This window comes from Ailuropoda melanoleuca, chromosome 8, assembly GCF_002007445.2.
Source record: "Ailuropoda melanoleuca isolate Jingjing chromosome 8, ASM200744v2, whole genome shotgun sequence".
NCBI lineage: Eukaryota > Metazoa > Chordata > Mammalia > Carnivora > Ursidae > Ailuropoda > Ailuropoda melanoleuca.
This window is the reverse complement of record NC_048225.1, coordinates 77,551,097-77,578,698: the sequence shown is the minus strand read 5'-3', so window position 1 is coordinate 77,578,698 and position 27,602 is coordinate 77,551,097. Positions and strand designations below refer to the sequence as shown.

At 40.2% G+C, this 27,602-nt stretch overlaps 1 protein-coding gene across 4 annotated transcripts; it reads right to left on the bottom strand.

Moving 5' to 3' along the window:
* Positions 1–1,943: 1,943 nt before the first annotated feature.
* On the bottom strand, positions 1,944–27,322 carry DARS2 (aspartyl-tRNA synthetase 2, mitochondrial). 4 transcript variants are annotated; one of them, XM_034666752.1, is made up of 17 exons: positions 26,859–27,322; positions 26,168–26,267; positions 23,725–23,791; positions 22,824–22,925; positions 22,340–22,435; positions 20,829–20,952; positions 20,086–20,132; positions 19,009–19,115; positions 17,946–18,015; positions 16,584–16,763; positions 15,420–15,527; positions 13,842–13,904; positions 9,104–9,256; positions 6,403–6,621; positions 6,075–6,185; positions 4,234–4,309; positions 1,944–3,459 (listed from the first exon to the last, which is right to left on the bottom strand). In XM_034666752.1, the coding sequence occupies exons 1-17, from the start codon at positions 27,013–27,015 to the stop codon at positions 3,245–3,247; spliced, it is 1,995 nt and encodes a 664-aa protein (XP_034522643.1). In that variant the 5' UTR covers positions 27,016–27,322; the 3' UTR covers positions 1,944–3,244. The 4 variants fall into 4 exon arrangements, with proteins under 4 accessions (XP_034522643.1, XP_034522644.1, XP_019652754.1 ...); XM_034666753.1 differs by having other exon boundaries at positions 13,842–13,901; XM_019797195.2 differs by having other exon boundaries at positions 26,892–27,322.
* Positions 27,323–27,602: the final 280 nt, after the last annotated feature.

The following is a 27,602-nucleotide window of genomic DNA, read 5'->3' as shown; positions in this document are numbered from 1 at the left end:
GTATCAAAGAAGAATACCCATAATTATCAGGAAGACTATTAAAATACTCTTCTTTTTTCCAACTTCACACTTACTTGAGCCAGGTTTTCTTTATGTATTTCAAACAAAACAACATATGACAAAAGACTGAATGCAGAAGCTGATAATGAGAATCCAGTGTCTTCTGTTAAGCAGTATCAAAAAGATTTGCAGAAATGTAAAACAACATCATTAATTTTTGTTTTGAAAAAAAAATTACTTTTAAAATAAAAACATGCTGGGGCGCCTGGGTGGCACAGCGGTTAGGCGTCTGCCTTCGGCTCAGGGCGTCATCCAGGCGTGCTGGGATCGAGCCCCACATCAGGCTCTTCCGCTGGGAGCCTGCTTCTTCCTCTCCCACTCCCCCTGCTTGTGTTCCCTCTCTCGCTGGCTGTCTCTATCTCTGTTGAATAAATAAATAAAATCTTTAAAAAAAAATTAAAAATAAAAAAAATAAAAACATGCTATTTGTGTCAACATGTCAGGGGTTCATTATTTTAAAATGAGTTGATACATATTTAAGAAGTCTTAATTCCTACTGTAGAAGAGCTTTATAGATACTCTTTGGGGTCCTCAATAATTTCCAAAGAGTTAAGTGGTCCTGAGACCAAAATTTGAGAACTGCTATTCTAGGTTAAGAAACAGGAGCTTAGAGAGGTTCAATGGCTGGGCAAGGTTGCATAACTAGAGAATGGTAAAGCGGGAATTAAATTCAGGTTTATCCAACTCACACAAGCTCTTTCTACCAAGTACACTGTCTTACATAGAGAAGACAGACTCAGATGTGCACTGTTGTAGGACTTATATGGGCAACTGTTACACAGCTGTCTCATCTGACATTCTTACTGTGTACCTGGTTATTTCTCATGGTACAAAGTAACTCCCTTTCCTCAAAATAAAAAAAAAGTATCCTTAGTATTTTTAGGATGGGTTATGCTTAAAAAAAACCTCTAGCAAGGAATGTGATCAGTGTTACAGAGCTCTGGTTCTTCAGAGAAGGCAATACTGGAACAGCTGTATAGATGCATTGTTTTATTCAAGCAAAGCCCAAGAGCATAAAGCAATCCCATCAGACTCATGGTCTGACAAATCTCTTCCCAACAAGGAGAACTGTTCATAAGACAGAGCTCTCTTGAAGCTAATAATAACTATTGATGTCGTAGCTGTGCTTACCTTGTTTTTAAAACTTGCAACACAGGATAAATGTAAATTCCCTAGGAAAGTGGGGAGATGGGATTTGAAATAAACTCAGCATCCTGTTTACAATCAGATTGTGCATTTCAAAATCCTGGCTGTGTTGTTTTCACCTTTATCATTGAGTAGTTCCTTAATTTTTGAGAAAAGACTTAATTTAAAATTTCACCCAACTTCAATGATAAGGATCTAAAATAGTGACATTTCCCTGGATTTCAGAATAAGCATTTCATTTTTTTCCCTGAGAGGCAAGACTGAAGAAAAGCCGAGGGATATCCAAAATGACTAGGTCTTTGAGATAACAATACAGGACTGACTGACTTCTGAGGACCGGGGGCCTTTGGTATTTGTAGCCTAGAAAATATTCTCTGGATTTTAGGTGTTTTCTGGAACTCTCATTTCCAGGATAAAAGACAACATTTTGGTTGGAATTAGGCTTTACACAGTCAATAGTGAATTACATTTATCCCATGGGGGATAAATGGACATAAACTGCATTTCCCCACCTATTAAAGGGAATCTCTAGAAATTCTCTCCACTGAGAAAGGGATACCCCTTCTCACCAGGAGAGTCCTGCCAGCAAGAATTTTCTTGCTCCAGGGTACACCCACAGATGGGGAGACTGAGTTCGAGGACATACTTTAGAGGAAAGCTCCCCCTAACGGCGAAACATTTTTCTGCAGCAGTGAAGAACATTCACCCTTGGTCTACTGAGTTTCATAGATGAGAACTGGAAGGGAAGCTGATTTTATTTTCAAACAAAAAACAAATATAGGATTGCGCTGCTTAGAGCACTAAGAAAAACAGGCAGGGATTGAAGACTGATACTTGGTACTTATAAATTACACATCAAAAGAATGTCAAGGCAAAAGTGAAGATAAAGTAGAAAAGAACACTTTCATTAATCAAGGCCTTGTTCCCATTTCATAATTATTAACTAATTATAAGCTTTGTTTTATGCCACAGAATGTATAAGAGAACTACAATAGTTTGAGTATTCACTTTTCTATATATATTTGAGGTTGGCCCGAGATCAATATTTTCAATTACTTACAACTGAGGAGAAGTGTTATTCAGAGGTTAATATAATAATTTTATTATTTCTTTAAACATTTTATTTTTAAGTAATCTCTATACCCAATGTGGGGCTCAAACTTACAACCCCAAGATCAAGAGTTGCATGCTCTACCCACTGAGCCAGCCAGGCACCCCAATAATTATTTTAAAAAATACAATCATACAGAGAATACTGGTAAATAAAATTACTGTTTTTCTTATACTATAGATATCAGTTTTATTTAGACTATAAGATACATAGGTATACCTGTATCTGTTTACAGATAAATAATACCATTATCTTACACTTGTGTAATGCTTTATAGGTTTTCAAAGCATTTTCACTCATAATTCCTTCCACACACATCATTTCTTCTGGTTCTGGAAGAGGAGCCCTGTGAGGTAGCCAGGACAAGCAGTGTTCCCATTTCAAAGAAGCAGGAAAGGAGGCTTATGTAACTTGCTCGAGGTGAAAAACTAAGATTTTGTGACTTTCCTTTTGGTGACTTTTTATTTTTTTTGCATTATATCATGATGCTTCTCACTATATTACGCTGATAGTTGAGATGTCACTATCTAGCTTAATTTACAGGACTCTCTTGATGAGGCTGGTTGAACTGACTGCCCCATCAACTGACTAGTCTAAAGGGGCAAGCATTTCCCCACATGGTCGAATTACCTCTGTCTTAACTATCCAGCTATGAAAAACACGATGAGAAAACACTAAGCTATTATATTACTCAGACAAAGGGCCATTTTCACACCTCTCCGGGTAACAGAAACTGCAAAAATGTCCCAAACAAAAAATCCTAGTAATGCATGTTATCAAGTCAAAATTGGATACCTTCTGTTTCTTTGTTGTGGTGAAGAATGTTGTGTGGATTCCTTCCACCTACAGACGTGCTTATCAGACCTGTGGCAGAACTCCGCATCTGATTTCAGCCTTGGGGAAGCAAAGCAGACAAAACTCAGAAGCTCAACTTTCTGGACAGTACGGCTGATTCAACGAGCTCTTTTCTGCTTCTGAGTCTGCTGGCCAGGAGACCTGGATGTGATAGGGCTTCAGTTCCTCAGGAGGGAGCGAATCTGGGGCATTGCTCATGAGGTCGTGCCCCCTGAAAGATTTAGGGAAGGCTATGACATCTCTGATGCTTGGTGCTCCAGTGACAAGGCATATCAGTCTGTCTAACCCTGGAAGTAAAACACAAAGGTAACAGATGAGAATGTAATCTAAGGTTGGGAGTGACTGAGTTTTTCCAAAGGTTGTAGAGAACTTTTAAATAAGAATCTTTAACTAGTTGCAGCCAAGCAGAGTTCCCTGCCTTTTTTAGGGAACTTCTGTTTGTTGGAAGGTTCTTTTCAGTCTTATTCTAGAAAAATGCTGAGGATTAATATTCACATGTTCAAATTAAGTCACAGCAATTAATGAGTCCTTAGCAAGGGTTTTCTAAAGGTTGACAAAAATCAGATGCTGTGCAGGGCACTCTAAGTACACAGATGGAAGTCCTTGCTGTCGAGGGCTTACAATCTAGGTGAGCTTCCGAGAATTTCTCACACTCCTCCTTGCTTGATAAGACAAGCAAGGTGAGCAACCATGGCGGAAGGGCACTGGCATATTCCTACTCTCACACAAACTGAATACTATGGAACAGTGCCTTCCAGATGCCTATGAATATGTCTGTGAGCCTCCAGGGATTTCAGCAATACTGACTTAACACTGAAGTTTTATTCTATTAAGAATCTTCCAAGTGCAAATTATCAGCTGTTTTACCCTTAACTGGTAAAGTACATTTTAAACATATATCAATGAAATGAAAATACTTAAATTCTTATAGAATTCTTGGGCTCACACCCTGTCCTTTTTACCCCCTCCTCTCTTCCTCTGCCCCTGCCTGGAAACTGAGCCCAAATTTGAGACATACGGTTATGGAATGAAATTTAGCTTGTCAAAGAATAGCTGTTTACCTAAGGCAATTCCTCCATGAGGGGGCGCCCCAAAATCTAAAGCCTGGAGCAGATGGGAGAGCAATTTCACATCTTCCTGAAATTCAAAACAGAATTCAATTTGAATACACACTGAGGGTCCACAGTAAGCTTAGGTGCTAAAGGGAAAAAACAGTTGAGTTAAAAAAATACCTTAAGAGGCTTACAGTTTAGCAAGAGAATAGGACAAGTCACAGATATTAAAACATGCAGAGAAATGCCTGGTACTCAGGAAATGCAGCCAATATTATACTGATAATGTGAACAGAGTAATGCCAATCAAGGACACAGAGGGGGCGGGCTCAGAAGGGTAGGATGAAAGCAGGGAACTGTCCTATCACAGGGCCAAGGGAAGAGAACATTATTAAGAAAGGAACAGTGTCATGGGACACTTGGGTGGCTCAGTCAGTTAAGCATCTGCCTTTGGCTCGGGTCATGATCCCAGTGTTCTGGGATCGAGTCCCACATCGGGCTCCTTGCTGGGTGGCGAGCCTGCTTCTCCCTCTCCCCCACTTGTGCGCTCTCTCAAATAAATAGAATCTTAAAAAAAAAAAAAAAAAAAAAAGGAACAGTGTCAACTGTTGGTAGGTAGGACAGCTCGGGGGCCAAGAACAGGACACTGGATTTGCTGGCCTTGCAAGTTAACTTATGTGGGGCACTGTGCGTAGAAATGTTGGAAGTGTATCTGACAATGGTTCTCTCACAGGCTACAGATCTGAAACAAGTGGGGAGCTTTTAAGGAAGGAATGTTAAAGCCTCACACTTAGAGCCTTTTATTTAATTGATCTGGTGTGGAGTAGTGGGGTGGTTTTTTGTTTTTAATACTTTTCCCCTTGATTCTGTTCCAATGTGGAGCGGGGCTGAGAACCACCGGTGGCAGCAGCAGAAGCACTGGATTCTCACTTACTCATTTGAGAAGCTTAACAACGAAAGACAGGAAGGAACTCTGCTGGGAAACTGATGACTGGATGCATTGAGTTGGGAGGAGAAACATGCGGGGAGGTCGCAATGTCCTCAAAGCTAAAATCTGGGTTTTGAGTTCTCCAATTCTGCTCTCAAATTAAGTTCTTCCATCCTACCTCACACCTGTTAGTTAATCCCACTAAATGATCTCTCAGGATCAGACTCTCTTGGACATTTTCTTTCTTGAAATCTACCCTGGCCTTCAACGGAATCATCAAGAAACTGCCAGGTCCTTAGGCCTGCATCTGTGGGGACTCTTCTTTTTAAAATCCTGATTTTCCCACTCTCTATCATTAAAATACCTCCCTGCCCATATTAAATGATACAAAATTCTTTCAAGCCTGGCTCTTTCACTACATTATCAACATTTCCATGCATTTCTGACCGCACCATTTTTTGTGCCGTGTCGTGGTTCGGAGGTTAGGGGCTTAGGCTCAAGAGCCACCCTGCCTGGATTCGAATAGTGGCTCAGTTTACTTCTGTACTGTGTGACTCTGGGCAGATTAATTAATCTGTCTCAGTCATTCATCTTTAAAATGGACAGAACAGGGGTATTTATCTCAAAAAGTAACTGTGAGGATTAAATGTCTGGGCATATATGGCCCTTAGTGCCTGGCACAGATGGTCAGTACTAATAAACAGCTATTATGATCATTTACTTTTCTAAGTCTTACACTACAGGTAGAGAGACAAGCCAATACTATTCTGTATCTAGTGAATCTTTCATTTATACCAATTAAAAAAAACCCCACAAACATTCTGGAAGGCAGCGATGCTCATCACTATACCATCAATGCTGGCTAAAACAACAAATATTCTGGTTAAAAAACAAAACAAAACAGGTTAGAAGATGATGTTACCTTCAGCAACGTTGCCAGAATGTAACGCTGGAGCTCTGCATCATGAATTCGGATGGAACCACCTCCTATCTCACTGCCATTTAAAACCAAGTCATAGTGTAGGCTGCGGACCTAGAAGATTCACAGAGCCTTTACGTTAAGAGAAAATTTCTAGTTTTCTGTTCTACGGGTTGAAGACAGTGCAGCTACTGAGAGACAGTGTATTCACTACGGGCTCAAACCCGACCATCTCTTCTGAGGTTACCAGGACTGGGTCAGACTGTGAAATCTGAACGTCTTTGCCTTTGTTTCCACATTTCCTTTTTATCTGGAAATACAGATATGGTACCTTCTCAGGTTCGGTGTATAGAAGCTGGATGTCACTGGGGTGGGGAGCAGTGAATGGGTGGTGGGCTGACTCCAGCTCTCCGGGATTTTCCTCCTTGGGAAGGAAGAGTGGGAAATCCACAACCCAAAGGAAAGAGAACAGAGCTGGGTCACGCAGCACCAATCCTCTCGCTTCTAGAAGGTCAGCACATTCCAGTCGTAATTTTCCCAGCACAGAGCACTGCAAACAGAAGATAGAAACATTGACTTAGCCGCTGTGACAGAGTAGGCAGCAAATGATACAAGCTGGACTCTACAGCCAGGCCATCCTCTCAGAAGGGATTAGACAATTAATAGATGAGACACCCTGAGCCTCTCAGGAGACAAAGAGCTGAGGATGATCGGATTGAAACACGGTTGAGAAGGCCCGTCCCACTCGGCAGATTGGGTGAGGATTTGATAACACAGTGACTGAGGGCACGGGCACTCGAGCATGACTAACCTGGGGGTATCTCAGTTTGGCTACTGACTCACTTGTCCGCACCTTTTTCCAGAGGACAATGGAGATAAATCCATCTACTCCAAAGGCTGTTGTGGAGATCAAGTGAGACACGGCATGAGAGGTGCAATATCCATGGCGGCTACTCTGTGATTATTTTCCTGAATAATAATCACAGATTATTGTGTGGGGTGTGGTGAGGTTCTGAGGAATGCCTGGCACACAGCTGTTGGCCAGTAAATGTCTATTATTAGAGGGGCAGTATGGGGAAGAGGTCCATTTAAGAGTGTGGCTTTTGAAACTAGACTTCATCATAGTTAGAAACCTGGCTCCACCACTGCCTAGCTGCGTGTGAGCAAATTTCTAACCTCTGTGTTTTCTTCTTTCTTTTTTTAAAAAATATTTATTTATTTGAGAGAGACAGAGAACATGAGAGAGAGCAGAGAGCACAAGCTGGGAGAGGGGGAAGAGGGGCAAAGGGAGAGGGAGAAGCAGACTCCCCGCTGAGCAGGGTGTCCAACATGGGGCTTGATTCCAGGACCCCGAGAACATGACCTGAGCCGAAGGCAGACGCTTAACTGACTGAGCCACCCAGGTGCCCCCATGCCTCAGTTTTCTGATCTTAGAATGGTAACTGTATCAGTCCTTCTCTCTGATAAGGTTGGCATGAGGATTAAATGAGTTAATGTACACCAAGTACACAGAACACTGCTGAACAAACAGAAGTGTTCACTAAGTGCTAACTGTGAAATACAGGGCTTCCCTGAGAAAGGAAACCATGCCTGGAAGACACGCACAGGGTGTCACTTTACGGCCCACTGTAGCTTATATTAAATATGCACCCAGGGTACTTGCACTGTGACATATTCAGAATGCTAACGCTATTCCTCGTAAATCTGGTTTCTAGTTCTTTCAAGGAGTCCCAGTAGGAATTCCAACGGTACCTTCCTGAGAGAAGAATGCCAGCAGTTTCACCTCAGACCAGGGGGAAAGCAGAATGACCAAACGAGTTTGCAGCAGTATATTTATATAATGCAAAATCCCAAGTTCTTTTGTAAGAAACTCATTGACAGTAAAATTTGTAATTAACTGGTGCATTCCCCAGCAAGTTTATCAGGACTGTTCATGGCTGGTATTAAAAAATAATGTTGACAAGTGAATTCATTAAAAACATGACTATGGTATCCAAACAAATTTGTAATTAAATAGCTTTCTTTACTGCACTATTGCAGGGGAAGGGAAAGACAGTGGGTTACACTTATGTACTTATTCAAAAGAAATCTTATAAAATTTTATTTATTTACTTATTCAAAGTAATCTCTATACCCGACATAGGGCTCGAACTCATGACCCCAGGCTCAAGAGTCGCATGCCCTTTCAAATGAGCCAGCCAAGCGCTGGAGAGTGGGTTACATTTAGCACTGAAACAGACCTCTGAGGCTTTTCCTTTGGAAGAAACAATGATATGTACAGCACAAATACAGATTAGAAGAATAGATTTGATAAAGTACTAATCAGACACCACTGCTACAAAGAAATCATATAACACTTTAGTGCAAGAATGAATTTGACCTTTCCAACATTTTCAATATTCATGTTTGACACATATTCCATACTTCTGTACATTTTACAATGATCTCTATGGCTAAAACCACTCCACAGATCTCCTGAAGAGTGGGGAGTTAGCCAGGGCATGGCGGCACTCTTCCCCTCCCAGCTGCTGCTCCTGAGAGGAAGGGTCCTGCCTTGACCATGTAGGGCCAGAAATGTCTGCCAGCCCAGTAGCCTTCCAGCAGTCTGATCTCTCCCTCCACAGTTTTAGGAATGCATTATCTACAAAAGTTTGGGATTACCAAATTTTCCTAATCTGCAAAACCTTGAAAATGAAAATATTTTTTCATGGCCCTACAAGGAATACCAATAGTCTACCTGAGTGGCTTTCCTAATTGGAGCCAGATCTAATCTGTGTGAACCATGCCAATCGTCACAATTATGACCGCGTGAGCAATACTGATGGAGGTTGGGAGCTGATGAAGAAAACTCTAGTTTTGACACAGTGCAGTATTTGTAAGTGCTGAAAGGTATTTATTAATAGAAAAAACTCATGTAGAGCAGCCCCATTTTATGGAATTAACAGTCAATTTTAAATATGTAATATATACGCAGGAAAAGAGAGGCATCATGCAGCATCAACAGCACAGACGTTCACAGTAGTTTCTCTTACTGCTTTCTTGTGCTCCCCAGCAGTCAGCAGGACCACATCATCCTCTCGGATTTCCATGAGTCTGATTAGTTCCGATCCTTGCTCCTCCAGTATGGACTGAGCAACTGGAGAATTCCAATTTCTACTGGCTTTCGGGAATACAGGTAAGACTTCCTGTGATAAGGAAAAAGACTCATTCACATTTTTTTAAAAAGTGGGGGTGATTTATTTTTCTCGTCATAGAAAGATTTCTTGTTCCCAACAGAACACGAGATAATCTTCATTCCCTCCCTCGACCCCTTCAAAATGATACTAGAGGAATTACAAAAGTAATCTCACCATAATCAGAAACTAAAGGGAATAAAAGGTGGGGAGACACCGGCAAAGAGGTTTCTGCAAATTTGTGGCAGGCAGCAAGTGAATGGAATAGGAACGATTATAGCAGAAAGATGTAGGAAGCTCTGGCCTGGAGAAAAACGGAGCAGTCTCAGCACAAAAGGAACTGATTTTACCCTGCAGAAGCCTTGGTTTCTTAGGGTAATGGCCAATGGCTCTGCTGCTCCCCCTAAACTGAACCTACTCGTTCACAAAGCTCCTCCAAGGACCCCGTGTTCCCAACCAGCTTAAAAAAATTTTTTTTCTTTACGTAAACTCTACACCCAATGTGGGGCTTGAACTCAGGACCCCAAGATTAAGAGAGACTAAGAGTCACATGCTCCACCCCCAATCAGCTTTTTATTTATTTATTTTTTTTTGAGTGTGAGGAGTATTTGTTTTATTTTGACTATTTTGACTGCCCCGTATTTGATTCTCCTTTCTTTGTTTGCTTTTTTAAATGCCTCATTCTGGGATGCGGGCAGAAGACGGGTGAAGCAGGTGATGGGGATTAAGGAGTGCACTTGTGAAGAGCACCGGGTATTGTAAGGAAGTGCTGACTCACTGAAAATAATATTACACTGTATGTTAACTAACTGGAATTTAAATAAAAACTTAAAAAATGCCTCATTCTAAATATATACAATCAACAGTCACCATACTCAAAGAAATTATGCAGTATTTTAAAAAAAAAAAAGGACCCTAGAGGAAAGAGGTAGTTTAGGGACCAAAGGAGGACTGAATCCTCAAAGCACTCAAAAATATATTTTATCAATAAAACCAGAATAAAATATGATGGAAAAAAACAAGAAACAGCTACTGGGACATAAACATGATTGCTAAAAAGAATTCAACAAAAGAGTTGAAGAAATCTCTCAGAAAGAATAAAAAGGACAAAGAAAACGGTGGGAAAGGACATGGGGAAAAAAAAAGAGAGAGACATACACAAGTTACAAAAGGAGGTCCAAATATGACTAAAAGAAAGTCCAAAAAAAGAGACTAGAGAGAATGATGAGGTCAAAGCAATTGGTGATAGAACTTTCTGCAGATGAAAGACATGAGCCATCATATTGAAAGGGCCCTGAATGCAAAATGAACCAAATGTACACAAACTGAAATTTTGGATCAAGAATCAGGAGGCTGAATGTCTGGAAAACAATTAGGTTTGCTGTAAAGGAATAAATTCTTATCAGCATCAGACTTCTCATCAGTAACAGCAGGTATGACAGAAAAAAGCAATGCCTTCCACAAGCCAAGGCTGTGCTAATACAGTAGCCACCACTCACACATACCTATTTAAATTAACTGAAATGAAATAAAATTAAAAATTCAGTTCCTCAGGTATACTAGCCGCATTTCAAGCATCCGATGGCTACACTGGCTAGTGGCTCCTATACTGGACTATGCAGATGCAAAACACTTCCACCACCACAGCGCTTTTTTCCTTTTTAAAAATTTATTTTAGAAAGACAGAAAGAGAGCTTGCAAGAGAGGGTAAGTGGGGAGAGCAGGGGGAGAGAATATTCAAGCCAACTCCCCACGAAGTGCAGAGTCTGATTCGGGTCTCAATCCCAGGACCCATGAGATCATGACCTGAGCTGAAACCAAGAGTTAGAGGCTCAACCAACTGAGCCCCCTAGTCACTGCAGACCGCACTGTTCTAAAGGGATATGACTGCCAATTCCGAATTTTATACTAAGCCAAATTAGCAATCAAGTGTGAGGTTTTGAACATAAAGACATTTTTAGATGAGGCAAGTGTATCTCTTGTGCACTTTCTTTTTTTTTAAAGATTTGATTTATTTATTTGACAGAGAAAGAGACAGGCAGCGAGAGAGGGAACACAAGCAGGGGGAGTGGGAGAGGAAGAAGCAGGCTCCCAGCGGAAGAGCCTGATGCGGGGCTCGATCCCAGAATGCCAGGATCACGCCCTGAGCCGAAGGCAGACGCTTAACGACTGAGCCTCCCAGGCACCCCTCTTGTGCACTTTCTTAGGCAGTTACTTGAGGATATACTGCAGCACAAATAAGAAAGAGGAAGATCTGGAATCCAGGAAGAGCAGCTTCAACTCAGAAGAGGAATGAAGAAAAGGTCCAGAAAGACAGCTGTGCAGGACGTACAGAGTAACTGGGTAAGGCCTGTGTGTGGGAGCTTTGTCTCTCCTGCAGGAAGTTCAGAGATAAAGTTTAAAATGGGTAAGTAAAAACAAACACAAACAAACAAAAACACCAGTACGTGGATGTATTTCTCAAAATGGGGACATTCTGGCGGGTGTGGGACTGGAGTGATGTGAGCTAGAGCGCTTGCTGCATCTCATCATTAATCCTTTACTATTTGTATTTTTAATCCTGTGCATGTAGCATATTGCTAAAAATTCATACACATACTTAAAAAAAGTAAGCCAAGTTAAAATATATTAATAAATTGAAAAAACAGAAGTAGTGTCCATTTCTTCTATAAAAAAATCCAGTTAATGAGAAAGGGTAAAAAAAGAAAAGAAGAAAAGAGAAAAGGAAAAGAAGGACATGTAGTAAGGGTTCCATCAACTAAAGGCTACTGAACTTAAACTTCAGGCTTATTTCCTGGTCCTGTCGTTCCTAGATGCAGACTTCAAACACTAGCAAGATAAAAGCAAAGAAACAAAATTGGGAGATCTAGAGTTGCCAGTTTTGAATTTATCAAAGGCATAAAACCTAAAACATCATCCGCTACTACCATCATTTCATCAAACATACATTTTTACAACAAAGAACAAGAAGTAAAGGATAATTCTTTAAATTCATTTAACTTTATAAAAGCTTTTTTTTTTTTTTTAAAGATTTTATTTATTTATTTGACAGAGAGAGACAGCCAGTGAGAGAGGGAACACAAGCAGGGGGAGTGGGAGAGGAAGAAGCAGGCTCCTAGCAGAAGAGCCTGATGTGGGGCTCCATCCCAGAATGCTGGGATCACGCCCTGAGCCGAAGGCAGACGCTTAACGCCTGCGCCACCCAGGCGCCCCTATAAAAGCTTTTTATATTGCTCTGACTTCTCTCTCATTTTGCCTTGGCCCATTTTGGAAACCATTATCCTAATCTTTCTTTCTTGTGAAAAATCCTTTTAAGCCTGAGGTCTGAGGTGTGGCTTGTGGTGGTGGTAGAGGAGGGTGGTCCATTTTCAGTACACAAATACTGTGTTTTTACATGGTAATGATCAGTGTTTCTAGAATTCTGTACGTTCCTTTTCTTATGAATCATTACAACATGAACGTGTACCCCATACTACAAACTCTTTGGAGACAAAGTTTTAAAAAGGAACTTTAATATTAATTCCTTTGATTATACCTTATTTAATCATTCCATATAATTTCATCTTACTCCTATTGTAAAGGACACTGTAATGAGCATACTCTCCTCACATTTAGAATGTTTTCTACAAAGTATGTCACGAAAAATTAATGACTCAAAGGGCACGATTATTTTTAAGGTTACTGATTCCGAGAAGGCTGAGGCAATTTCCAGGTCCAGTGACAAGGTAAGAAGGCCCATTCCCCACTCCTGCTCCTCTGTAGTTCAGTTCCTCCATTCACCAAGCCAACAACACAAAATGTGTCTGTCAAAGGTGGATTCAGAATTTTAAAAAGGGTATGGGAAGAACAATGAATACAGGCTTTCTTTCAAACCTTGGACACTTGGGTCTCTAATCTAATCCTAACTGGATTAAAATTCCACATTTTATTTATTTTTAAAAGATTTTTACTTATTTATTGGAGAGAGAGCGAGAGAGCAAGAGAGTGAGAGACAGCACAAGTAGGGGGAGGAGCAGAGGGAGAAGCAGACTCCCCGCTGAGCAGGGAGCCTGACCATGAGACCATGATCTCAGCCGAAGGTGGATACTTAACCACTTAACTGACTGAGCAACCCAGGTGCCCCTCCACATTATTTTATTTTATTTTTATTTATTTTATTTTTTTTAAAAGATTTTATTTATTTATTTGATGGAGAGAGAGACAGCCAGCGAGAGAGGGAACACAAGCAGGGGGAGTGGGAGAGGAAGAAGCAGGCTCCCAGTGGAGGAGCCTGATGTGGGGCTCGATCCCAGAACGCTGGGATCACGCCCTGAGCCGAAGGCTGACGCTCAACAACTGAGCCACCCAGGCGCCCCTCCACATTTATTTTAGAAACTATGGTTGAACTTTCACATTCTGATTAATGGTGAATTCAACTGTCCAAGTCGAAGTCTTAGAGTTATGCCCTGGGATTAGATGAATTTTGAAAAGAAGAAAAGTAGAAGAATGGTTTGAAATAACAAGACCTCAAAACTAGTGATTGTATAAAGAGCTCGAACACTTACTAAAAATATGGAATCCTTAAAAGGGAAAAAAACGATTGTTATTAACTCCTTACCTGATTAAAATGGTCAGCTGCAAATTTTCTGATGGATTCAAGGTCCTTCCTTTTTAAGTACTTCTGAAAAGAAAAGTAAACTCACCAATAGGACAGCCTCATAAACATGTCTATGATATCACATGGGATACAAATACATTTTGTGTCCTTCCATCACAATAGGATTCAATATCAACTTTAATTTCTGCTTCCAAATGACAACATTTCAGAGTTTGTTACAGGGCTTATTACCACCCTTCCCCCGCTGCCCCCGGTACCCAGGTCTCCCTGGAAAAGGCTGTGCACATATTCCACAGAAGAGCCTGCATATGGACCATGTGGGGTACATGTTCAAACATTTACAACTGAATCGTGTAAGAAAAGTAACTTTCGGATCAGAAAGAGAACTTAGAATTTGCTTATTTCAGGTTGCTTAAAATTCTTTGTATCTTACTCTTTCTAAATTATCTCACTGCCTTTGTAAGTGAGATGCTAGGACTATCACTGTAACTAATATTCTTGGGGCAGTAGACGAGGTATGGAGATACAAAAAGGTGGAGACGTGGTTCACAATCCTGCACTTCTTATTATCTGCTTGGGGAAGACTGGACACACTCAAATTGAGTCAAACAATAATACCAAGCAGTATAGGTGACACTGAGCTTACCTGAACGCATATGTCTGGACTACAGTATGGACACAGATTACTTTCCACTAAACACACAAAGTGAATAAGAAATAATGAGACTGAATTCTTACTCCCATTTTGAATACACTAATATGCTCAAGTACACAAATGAGTCGTCTTTCAAAATAGTAATTTCATTCAAAGTACTTCTGGAACCCCTCTTCTCAAATTCTGCTCAAAGCAGGTGTGCTAACTACAGAAAACAGACATGTCTCCTCACCTCAGAGTCAGGGTTGGCCTAGCCCAGCCATTTTTTCTCCTACCCTCACCCCCCCCCCTTTTGCTTTTCTCACAGCTCTACCTCCTTGCCCTCCTGCTGTTATTAATGCAATTGAATGCAACTGAGACCAGGGCCCTCCAAAGACCCAGAACCAACATGAAACGGTGATGCTGGAGCTGACGGGCTGGGAGCCTTTGGATAAACTGAGGCTGGAGGACATATGAACACTATATCATGCTCATCACTGGTGGGAATGATCCCAAATGAGGAGTACTTTACAGCATTGTTTAAAAGAAAGACAAAAACTCGAGATCCTGAGTGTAAACTCACACTCACAAGGTTTTATTCTCTACTTATACTTTCAGGGATACTGTTAGACTTTATATAAAAATATGGATTCCCTTTCTTTCTTTGGGAAGGGAGGGAGGGTAGAGGGAGAGACAGAGAGAGACTCTCAAGCAGGCTCCACGCCCAGTGCAGAGCCCAACGTGGGGCTCAATCTCAGGACGCTGAGATCATGACCTGAGCTGAAATCAAGAGTCGGACACTTAACTGACTGAGCCACCCAGGCACCCCTGAAAATATATATTCTTAAAAAAAGAATTGTTCTTCTTGAAGTTTGAATGTGCCAATGTTGAACATTTACTTCCCAAATATACACTCTAGAGAAAAAGAACTGTGAGTCACTTACTGTTCCTTCAGAGATACATATGGCTTTGATGGTTCCTTGGGGTTTACTAAGTGCATCTTGAAGAAATCCAACCTCTGTGTTTCTGAACACATCACTAATATCTATAATCTATAGAATGGGTAATAAAAAAAGGTAACTAAATGTGAAGTAATTTTTATCTCAAAAAATTTTACAAACATGATTCTAAAGAAGCAAGTAGGTCTTATTAAGTTAAAAATTATAGAGTGCAATCATAGTTTTTACCATGCATTGGGCACTATGGCAGGAGTTAATGTACTAATGTATTATTCATTGTTATTAATTCATTTAATCACTACAACAAGAGTATGAGATACGCACTCTCATTATCCCCATGTAGTACAGGAAGGAATCAAGCACCGAGAAGAAAATTAATCGGCCAAGACGACACAGAGCTGGAACTTAACCTAAGAAGTCTGACCTACGCACCACTATTCCATATTACAAAAGAAGAAATAAAGAGTGGTTAAGTTGGCAGCTGTAAGTAAGCAGTTAAGACATTTTGTATATTTTTTTCATCCCAGGAATCGAGCACTGCCTATTCATAGACTTAGTGGAACTTCGATTTCTGAGCAATTTGCACTGAGAACTGACATAGAGAAATGCCACCAGCATTGTAGACATGAAGGGCCGTTGCTCTCTAAGAGCAAATAATGAGAGGCTTGCTAATGGAAACTGCTCTAATCAAATTCTACTCTTACCCCTCATTAAAATATGTGTAAATCTTAATATTTTGAATACACATTTCCATATGTTTGAGCTTTTTCTAGGCTAGGGAAAAAGAATAACTTAATCATTTGCCTTCCAAGTGCCATTTTAGCTTAAGAAAAATTGAAGAGGAAAGAATAGGGCTTTTTTTTTTCTTTCAAGTGACCATTCATGTCCATATAATTAATAAGCTGTCAGTAATAAAAACTTTATGGCAAGAACCTTACTCTTGGAAACGGTTTTGGAGCACATATACAGGATAAAAGTACTGTAGTACTAACACGCTTTTATTCTCTCTTGCTATAGCTTGGTAACAAGCTAAGGTAACAACAAAAAATATGATATAACAATGTGTGTAACTGGTTGTAAATTTCAAAGTGGTTTAGAAGACTGCAGGACTATGGTGGGACAGAGTCCTAGAAAAGTGAAGAAAAGTACCTTCATGCCAAAGCGAGTGTCAGGTTTATCAGTTCCGTAGCTGGCCAATGCCTCGGCAAAAGTCAGAGAAGGAAAAGGAACCACCAGAGGATCTTTGTCATTGGGCCAGGAATACTGGAGCAGGCCCTCAATTAGTCTCTGGATTCCGGTCTGGTCTACAAAAGACATCTCTATGTCAATCTGAAACCAAAATAACATATGGAAACTAACTTGAACGGCCACAGTATTAATATGTACGTATTTATACATTCCTCTGGTTTCAAGCTACCATAGCCTTCCGCACATACTTAAAACATGGGTGGGAGTTGGGAGGATAAATATTATTGTATTTCTGTTTTATGTCAGGCATTGTTCTAATGCTTTACATATATCAACTTGTTTAGTTCCCATCACTCTCCTCACGGCTTAAGGCTCAGAGAGGCTTTGTAACCTGCTGGTGTACATGCAGTTAATAAGTAGTGAGGCTACACTTGATCCCAGGTCTGTCCAACTCCAAAGCTTATGATTTCTGCACTTCACCACACTGATTAATATGCTATCATATAAAAACCAAATCATGATACCTTTGATGAGTCTAAAGATTAAGCAGATTAAGTACCAACGTACAGAATTCTTGGTTCATAATGTACCAGAGATTTGTTTTAAAGAACTTTATCCTAGCAACGGCCATTACAACACTGCAGGAATCTTTGGCATTTCTTAGTTGATGACCATACGCGTTATAAGGACACATGAAATGGATCAAAAATTAAATAGTGTCTCAACTGCAGGTTAGTTTAATTAAATATCTGATGGATAAAATGTAATGAGAAGTAAAGCACTGGCATACACTAGAGCTCTTGTGGGTTCGGTTCCAGACTGCTGCAATAAAGCATAATCACAATAAAGTGAGTCAAATTAATTTCTTGGTTTCGCAGTGCCTATAAAGGGTACGTTTATACTATACTGTACTCTACTAAGCGTGCAATAACATTATGTCAAAAAAAAGTATGTACCTTAATTAAAAAATACTTTATTGCTAGAAAATGCTAACCATCATCTGCGTTTTCAGTGAGTCACAATCACTGAACACAGATCACCAAAACAAATATAATGAAAAAGTTTCAAATATTGCAAGAATTACCAAAACGTGACACAGAGACACAAAGTGAACAAATGCTGTTGGAAAAATGGTGCTGACAGACCTGTTCTACACAGGGTTGTCACAAATCTTCAATTAGTAAACAATGCGATGTCTGTGAAGCCCAATAAAGTGAAATACAATAAAACAAAGTCTGCCAATATATAAAATTACTGCCCAGTCTTGAATTACTTGGCTGGAGCAAGGCTGAGTGAGAGACAAAAGTGAATATAACTTAGTACCTGAGTAAACTCAGGCTGTCGGTCTGGTCTTGAACCTTCATCTCGATAACATCGGGCAACCTGAAAATATCTACAATTGAAAAGTAGCATGAATTGAGTCGTGATTCTAGGAAGATACACATACTTTTCCCCAAAAGTTCATGGCAGTGCAGTCTATAAATTAAATAAATTAATAATGGTACCTAAAGGACATAAGAAATTTTAAAATTCTTTACGATGCTCTAATCTAACCAGATATACAGTAGACCCATAAGAAACTATTCTATACATTGATTTAAAAATATACAATGGCACCTTTCAATATTCATATATTAGACTGGCATGCAAGGTGGTTTATGCTTCTTAATATATACTCTTTTGCTCTGGCCAAATCGAAGTACTTATTGCTCCATAAATACACTTGAGCTTTCTTGTGCTATGCCACTCCCATTCTCATCTTCAAATGCTGAGATGCAGCACTGTCCCAGAAGGCCTTGCTCACAAAGTTTTTTAAATGATATTTCCCCAAACAATATCTAGTTTGTAACCCTCAACAAACTTATTTTTGGGTTCTATCACAGTTGGCAGCTGGTTTATTTATTACCCTATTCTTACTACATTCATTAATTATTGGAGAGCAAAACCTTTCCTTTTTGTCCTCCCCTCCCCTCCCTTTCTTCCTTTCCTTTCTTTCTTCCTTCCTTTCTTTCTGGTAGGCTCCACGTCCACCATGGAGCCCAACTCAGGGCTTGAACTCACGACCCTGAGATCAAGACCTGAAGTGAGATCAAGAGTTGGACACTTAGCCGACTGAGCCACCCAGGTGCCCCTAAAACCTTTCCTTTTTTGTTTTTAATTCCCTACACATCTACTAGCATAGAGCTTTGCACATGGCGGCCACCCAATACATCTTTACTAAATAATGACTACAAATGTTTAGGGTACTTTACAAGTATTTTCCAAATGCTCATGCATTTTCTAACTTCTTTTAAGAAATCAGATAATTCTGTGTTTCCCCTTTTTCTCCCCACCTTCCTCCCCTTTCTTTTTCTGACAACTTACTAGTAGCATACAGAAGGCTCACCTGTCTAAACCACCAACCATCAGAAGCTGTTTAAACTGTTGAGGACTCTGAGGGAGGCAATAAAACTTTCCAGGTTCCCTGGATGGTATTACAAACTCTTTTGCACCCTTTAAAGAGAGAAGGAGAGCAGAAATATTACTGTTAAAAAAACCTGAACCTAAGATCTGGTGGAAGTTGATACTTTGGCACATCAACAAAGTTAACTAAAGAGCAAATGACAGCGATCATCTCTTGCTCATCTTTTAGTCCCCCAAAAGCCTTGCACATAGTAGGCTTTTAACAATGTGTGTACGTGGGAGGTAGTAAATGCATGGTTGTTGAAATGAATTCCCAATTCTGTTACGAGCTGATAAAATTTTGTGCAATTCCTATCCAATAATTGCTAACTCCTTTTTTAAACTATGGTTTTATAAGTCCATGGACTGTATAGATTAAATAACAATGTTTAGAAATGTCAATTCTTTTTTTTTTTATAAAGATTTTATTTATTTATTTGACAGAGATAGAGACAGCCAGCGAGAGAGGGAACACAAGCAGGGGGAGTGGGAGAGGAAGAAGCAGGCTCATAGTGGAGGAGCCCAATGCGGGGCTCGATCCCACAACACTGGGATCACGCCCTAGCCGAAGGCAGACGCTTAACTGCTGTGCCACCCAGGCGCCCCAGAAATGTCAATTCTTAATGAACAAGGAGTTTATTTTAAGTTTTTTTATTTATTTAAGTAACCTCTATATTCCACGTGGGGCTCGAACTCACAAGCCTGAGATCAAGAGTCACATGCTCTCCTGACTGAGCCAGCCAGGTGCCCCACAAGGGGTTTATATTTAAGTAAACAATTCATTATTGATTTGCATTTATAAACCTCAAGGGAAAGAAAACTCATGTAGAATAAAAATGTTCTGACTCAAAATTCTGACCCATATAATTTTCTCGACTCTTAACAAAACCTAGTTAATGTGACCATTGTGAAACAGTAAAATATACACAAAAAATATAGCCACGTGAATATAAAAACAAAGTGGTCCAATTTCATAACTAATACAACATTATCTGTAGGCTGATTTAAGGGATATACATACCCCAGGAGTCCTTTTAAACAATGTTGGTGTTTCTATATCCACAAATCCTAAAAACAGAGAAGCATCAGAATTTAATAGATACAAATTTGTCAAATATGTTGTCCAGGGTACAGTTCAACAAATCTGAGGCTATATTTTAATTAGGAAATTTTGACTGAAAGAAGTTACCAAGCCTACTGAATACTGATTTCCACACATCCAAGACGGAAGCTGAAGATTCTCATAAAACCCTATTTGGCTCATAAAGTGACACCTTTCTCATGAAATAATTCCAACTATTTGATGGATTCTCGTTTACTGAACTGTTTTGGTTTTCTAAATGTTCTGCTAGTATAGCAAAAATAACTCAAACATAGTAGAAAAAGCCCCAGGACTAATTGAAGAGTCTAGTTTAATTCATAGGACATTTCTGAGCTCCCAATAAATTAGTATAAGCATGATAAGGAATTAAGAAAACTTACAGATAACAACGAAAGGGCTGTTCTACCTTCGACTCAACATCTTTAAAAAACTGTTATTTGTGACCTAGTAGAACTAAATTATGTTCTAAGTTACCAAATTAGGCTCTAGGACAAAACACCTGGAAATTAACCTTTCTTCAAAAACTGCTTTACACATTGAGTGAATTCCAGACCTCTGGCAACCTCTGACCCAATGATGCTAAAGAGAGGATACAATAAAACGCTGAATAAAACAGAAGAGATGCTAAAAAGCTCTAAAGAACATTCAGGCATGTCCCTTACCGTGTAGATTACAGAGATACTCCCGCATTTTCATGACCATCTGGGACCTCAGTCGCAGATTATACTGCATTTGGAAACTACGCAAGTCTAAGTAGCGATACTGCAAACGAAGAGCCTCTGTTTTCTAAACAAATTGAAAGATTTTAATGTTTAAATATTTTTTGAATATTAAAAAGATATTAACTTTAATACAGAGCTTGTCTTTTCAGAAACTTCAGTTCTACCTTTAGTTTCCACCATTTGGGAACACAACAGCATCCGTAATTCCTACAACCTCTAAGTTTGTTACTAGCATAGATTTTACGTTTTTTTCCTCTTCATCATTAACATCACCCTTCACTGAAATTTGCCTACCCTCACTAAACATTTGTCCATTCTTTTAAGCCCATAGTTGAGTCTTGAAAAGTATACTTAAAGACTTCAAAGATCTTTTACAATTATACACCAGGGTAGGGGTGCCTGGGTGGCTCAGTCGGTTAAGCAACTGCTTTTGGCTCAGCTCATGACCCTGGGGTCCTGGGATCCAGCCCTGCGTCAAGCTCCCTGCTGAGCTTCTCCTCTCTCTCTGCCACTCCCCCTACTTGTTCTCTCACTCGAATAAATAAAATCTTGAAAAAAAATATACACCAGAGTAAGAACAGCTATGACATTATCACTAGAGTGGGATTAAAATTGTAAGAAATGCAAGGTAACAGCAGAGGGAATCTCCACCACTGCACTAGTAGGAACCGGTAAGAAGGTTTTGCTTATTTTCAAAGCTGTAAGTCTCTGCATCTCTCTGTGCTGACAACTTTTTAACCAGAAGTAGAACTGTCATATCTTTCTGAAAGCTTAGCTGGGGGAAAACTGTATATTTCCTTTTTTCTCCCCCCACAAAAAGGTGAACCCTGTAATTATATTGCTCTTTCTAATTAAAAGATTAAGTATTGAGAATTTAAATATGACACTAAGTGGCCATACAGTTAATTTAAAAACCATTTTACAGATCAGTTTACAAAGTAGATGTATATACATTTACAACTGTAGATAACTGTATCAAAGATGCAGGTTATCTGGGTGTACTCACCCAGAGCTATTTAGCTTCAACAACCCTTCAAATTTTGGCAAAGTACATCCTAAATTACAGTAATCAGATTTATATGCTTGGGAAGTCAAGCGAACATTTTATCACGGTTAGAGGCTTAAAGTTAACCGATGCAGGATCTCCTACACCATTTGACCATTTCCAAGCTCGACACAAATTTCCTTTCAAAATGTCAAACAGCAACAAAAAATCTTGAAAACACCACCTCAAGTCTTATAGGCAGAATCATGTTTCGAACTGTCTGAAAAAGCAGGCTAGGTGTTTAGGAACTGCAACGGCTTAACTCAGAACACCACAGAACAGAACACTTCGCGACAGGTCTACAATAAAATGCTTAATTTTGTAGAAGTTAAAAAACTCTGAAAACACTTTACTGGTTACCAACATTTCCTAGACACTCTATTTTATTAACAACAGAGGATGGCACCTTCACAAAGTCCTTAACTTCAAAGGGCAGCTTCTTGCAGGAATTCAGAAGTTCAGCTGTTTTAACTTTGATTTCGATCTCACCTGTTGGCATTTTCTTAAAGAGACAGAGAGAGAAAAGACGTATTTAAAAAAAAAAATCACTCATCGGGACATGTACATAGCGATCATTTGTAAAATACATGCACGTACTGACATATGTAAGTATGGGTGCTTAGAGCGTACGGTCTAAAGCATCAGTATCTGTGCGAGATTGACATTCTTATGCGTATCTGTGGCCAACGTGCTCATTAACAGATGTCTTAACATGCCTGTGCACATAGGTATTTATTTGTAGTGACGATTTTGGAATCTGTATGTTCACTCGTGGAACCTGCAGAACTTTCAGCGCCTGATGTCTAATAGTCACTTGGTGTCACCTGAATATGTAGGCAGTACACAGGTATACAGGCAAAATTTACATAGACCGCTTCTGAACTACTAACCGGATTCTCTTGTCCTGGAGGTCGGGAAATTACTGTCCCAGACACCTGCACCACAGATTCCACGGGGGCTTCACACAGAATCTTCCTCACAGCAGCAGCCGACTACAGAATGAGAGAGAAAAACAGTTCCAATGAACACATGAATTTAAAGGAATATGTAGTAATTGTAGTCTATGGTTTAGAAAAATATTCACACTCATAGCTTAATTGCCATAAATACTGGGGCTGCCCTTAATGACTTTCTTAAAGAATTTGTTAAATTGCATCCCCATTTTGACTCCACATAATAAAGCAGGTAAAACTATTAGTTAAGGGTTTTAGAATTTTTTCCTTAAAGGAAAATAAGGAGAAGAATGATCGATGGAAACAATTCCTACATACTTTTAAGGCAACTGTCTCCACAATTAGTCTTAGGGGCAGTTTCATCCAATACCAATAATGGAGTCCAACTGAAAGGAAATCTCCGGGGTTAGCTATGCTCGTCTCTGGATCCTGATCCCTGAAAGATAATTCATTGTTCTTTACTTACTTCAAAGACTAAGAACTGAGTAAATCGTGTTTCTTAGGTATACAAGCATTTGTAACCATTACCACAAGACAAACCAATATTGCCCAATAAGCATGATGACAACTATTTTATCTAATTTTAATGGTAATTTTTTTTGAGCAGGCGGTACCCTTCACATGGCTCAAAATTCAAAGGGTATAAATAGATATACAGTAAAAAGTCGCCTTTCCCAGAGGTAACCAATGTTACCAGATACATATATATTATTCCAGGAACATTTCATCATACGTATACACACACACACACACATGCACACACTTATCTAACATACTTAGCTTACTCTACCATAGCATGAAAGAGGCTTTCAGATAACAGTAGGAAACCTTCTATTACCTCTTCCTGGGGAATGACAACTTGAACGAGCCCATGGAAATCTCTCAGGACCAGGAAGATGTTTTGCCTAATCAATGAAGAAAATGAACACGTTAGGACAAAATCTCTGAGCCCAAAATTTAAGCAGGCAAAACAAATTAAACAAAAATCCATGCAATTACAATTATGTGTTTTCATTATGTGCTACATTCATGCAATTATCTACGTAGCTTATCAATGGAAAAAAGACTTTGCATTTGTTTTCTTAATCATCTATTTTAAAAAATTTTTTAAAAAGATTTTATCTATTTGAGAGAGAGAGGGTGCAGCAGAGGGAGGAGAAGCAGGCTCCCCGCTGAGCAGGGATCCCAACACGGGGCTCAATCCCAGGACCCCGGGATCATGACTGGAGCCGAAAGCTCAGTTCAACCGAATGAGCCACCCAGGTGCTCCTGTTTTTTTTTTTTTAATTTTTAAGTAAAATCCACGCCACAAGCAGGGCTTGAACTCACAACCCTGAGATCCAGAGTTGCACACTCTGCCCACTGAGCCAACCAGGCACCCCAGGCTTTTCATTTTCATTTCATTTTTTTAAAAATTTTTATTTATTTTTATTTTTATTTTATTATTTTTAAAAGATTTTATTTATTTATTTGATAGAGAGAGACAGCCAGCAAGAGAGGGAATACAAGCACGGAGAGTGGGAGAGGAAGAGGCAGGCTCCGAGCGGAGGAGCCCGATGTGGGGCTCCATCCCAGAACACTGGGATCACTCCCTGAGCTGAAGGCAGATGCTTAACGACTGCACTACCCAGGTGCCCCTCATTTTTTTTTCTTTAAAGATTTTATTTATTTATTTGACAGAGAGACAGCCAGCGAGAGAGGGAACACAAGCAGGGGGAGTGGGAGAGGAAGAAGCAGGCTCATAGTGGAGGAGCCTGATGTGGGGCTCGATCCCGTAATGCCGGGATCACGCCCTGAACCGAAGGCAGACGCTTAACCGCTGTGCCACCCAGGTGCCCCTCATTTCATTTTTTAAAAAAGATTTTATTTATTTATTTGAGAGAGAGAGAGTGCACGAGTGAGAGAGCACAAGCAGGGGGAGCAGCAGAGGGAGAGGAAGAAACAGACTTGTCCTTGAGCAGGGAGCTTGATGTGGGACATGATCTTAGGACCCTGAGATCAAGACCTGAGCCTAAGGTGGCTGCTTAACCAACTGAGCCACGCACGCGTCCCCAGGCTTTTCATTTTCAATTTCAATTTTTACTGGTTATATATACATCTTCCTAATGTTATCCAGGTGGCTTGTTAGTAAAAGGCAAATTTTTAATTTTCATTGGCTTAAGTCTTTATAAGAAAATTTTATTTGGAAACTTCCAAAGATATTTTAGGATATTAGAAATATCCAATTGGTCATTTTTGAAATATAGCAATATAAACTCTTTTTTTTTTTTAAAGATTTTATTTACTTGTGGGGCGCCTGGGTGGCGCAGTTGTTGGGCGTCTGCCTTCGGAGACGGAGCTCGGATGCGGAGCTCGATCCCAGGATCCCAGGGACCATGACCTAAGCTGAAGGCAGACACTTACCCGACTGAGCCACCCAGGTATCCCTATAAACTGTTTTCTTAAAAGATATAACTACAATTTTCTAGAGGCGGTCCAACACTTATATAAACCATCAAAAAGGTCCCCCAAATCCCAACATTTTAGCATTCAACCCTCATTTCTCATACTATCCTTAGTACCAGGAAGGGATACAGAAACCTCAGATTTTGAGCTCAGAAGTCACCAAATTTATGGGTCAAATATCCGCCCATTTGGTACATATTCTTCAGGAAGGCCACAAGATCTATGCATTTTGGAACTCTTATTAATTAATGTACTATTCAGGTATGTGCTGGAATATAGAGATGAACAACAAAATGGGCTTTAATCATAAGGAATCACTGTTCACGTTTTTAGGCTTTTTCTCTACCTAAATTTAGAATAAAATGAGCTTTTTCATGCTATTGGAGCTTACCAGCTGGCCCACTCCCAATTACTGGTCCTAGAAACTCTTCAACTTGAGTGGGCTAAGGGACATTTCAGTCCACTGGTGGAACACACTGTTATCATACCCTTCAACAGATGCCACTCCAGTGACTCTATTTGGATCTTTCAAAACAAATCTGAAAACACAATGAATTCTGAGAATCCTGCAGGAGTCACAAAGCTTTTGCTGTTCTGACCGATTGAAAATTAATAAAAGTTTGGAACTGATTGGGGGAAAACAACCTCCAGGCATTCTTTTTTGTGTCTGGGGGTGCTGAAGGGGCAGAAAGAGAATCTTAAGCAGGCAGATCCCGACTCGGGGTTTGATCTCATGACCTTGAGATCATGACTTGAGTCGAAATCAAGAGCTGAAAGCTTAATTGACTCAGAAACCCAGTCACCCCTAACCACTAGGCATTCGTAAGCCAGTTTACCTTCGGTACTGAATCCATCCACACAAAGTGACTTCTTGGCCTAAGTGAGAAGAACGCAACTCTCCGCACGTGTTGGTCCGAGCAACAAAGCTACTGAATTCTTTAAAGAAAAGCAAGATTAAAAACATATTATTTGCAAATTGCTTAAAAATAAAGACCCTCAATTTATATCATCTTAGGTATTTCATGTCAGTGAATGAAACTGATAAAGTTGAAGTATGTAATTTGATTCAGTCACTATTAAATTTACCTGCAAATGTGCCAAAGGCCAAGTGAATAACAGTTTTAGTGTAAATTTTTGCCCTGTGTTAGGAAATCTAAATTTTGATCATGTAGCATTTGCAGAGGCCTAAAATTACCCTATTCTTAATAGTGCACATTCCTTTCCCTAATGAAATGAGATCTTGGAATTACTGAAGTTTGATGGTATGAATCTAGAGTGAAACCAGTCACTTGCACGCTAGAAAACACTATCCAAATATTCTCAAATGTGGAAGAATTTTTTAGGCTTATTAGTAGTATCAGCTAAAAGGAGAATTCATGTGGTTACTTTTTTAAACTCCAGAGAAAAAAATCTACATGATAAGAAATGGAGAGTGAATGTTCTGCCTCTACACATTAAGGCTATCCAGTTCAGACGACAGGACAATGGAATAAGAGCACTCTGATTGCAGAGGCCAGGAGGAAGTACCGTTTAGAGGACAGAGCCCTTCAGTGCCTTCACCTGGAATTCTCCCCTGTGAACTGAGCACCAGCGTTCTGGAAAGAGAATCCCGGCTCGGGTGGGTGATCCTTCCGGTGGGTGTGGAAAAACCCCTGCATAGCCGACTTAACCAACAGGAGAGCATGTTGGAACCGCAGGATGGCGAAAGACGCTCACGAATCCCAAGCTGCCAGTGTTGGACGATGGGCAAAAGTCAGTTTTGAAAGTAGACACAAATCCCTTAAAATGTTAGCTGTTATCGCTCTCTTCTCCAATATTTAAGCCCTTCTCCGCTGAACATTCAAGTACACGCGTCTAGAAACTAGATAAATCTGCAAGTTCTTTGGGCCCTTGGAGAGAAGGTAGGGAAAAGGTCCTTCCCCTCCTCCAGTGCATCAGTTTCCACTTCTAACCAACCGAACTGCGGTCAGAAGAGCCGAGAGAAACCTTCCACACAGGAGGGCAAGGCGGGACTCCGCGACCATGCAGAGGCGGAAGGGGCTGATCACCAAGCGCACACCCTTCCCTTCCTTCCACGCTTCCCCGAAGGTTCCCGTAGGCCGAACTTGGAAAACAGGAGGAACTCGGCCTCAGGTTTTAAATCTCCCCGACCTCGCGGCCGGCCTCCGGTCTTCAGGAAGAGAAAGGCCGGCAAACCCGAAACCTTCGCAGGTCCAGAACCCAAAACCAGACCTTCGCCGAGATCCAAGCACTCCTCATTCGGCTCTGAGA

What these genes read in the sequence shown, in the direction of transcription:
- DARS2 (XM_034666752.1), bottom strand. Translation starts at nt 27,015, where the DNA reads ATGCTCTCCTGTTGGTTAAGTCGGCTATGCAGGGGTTTTTCCACACCC. An exon ending in ATGGTTGGTGGTTTAGACAG is followed by an intron (nt 18,016 to 19,008) that starts GTGAGCCTTCTG and finishes TTTCAATTGTAG; the next exon opens with ATATTTTCAGGTTGCCCGAT. An exon ending in TATGTATCTCTGAAGGAACA is followed by an intron (nt 13,905 to 15,419) that starts GTAAGTGACTCA and finishes TTTTCTTTTCAG; the next exon opens with AAGTACTTAAAAAGGAAGGA.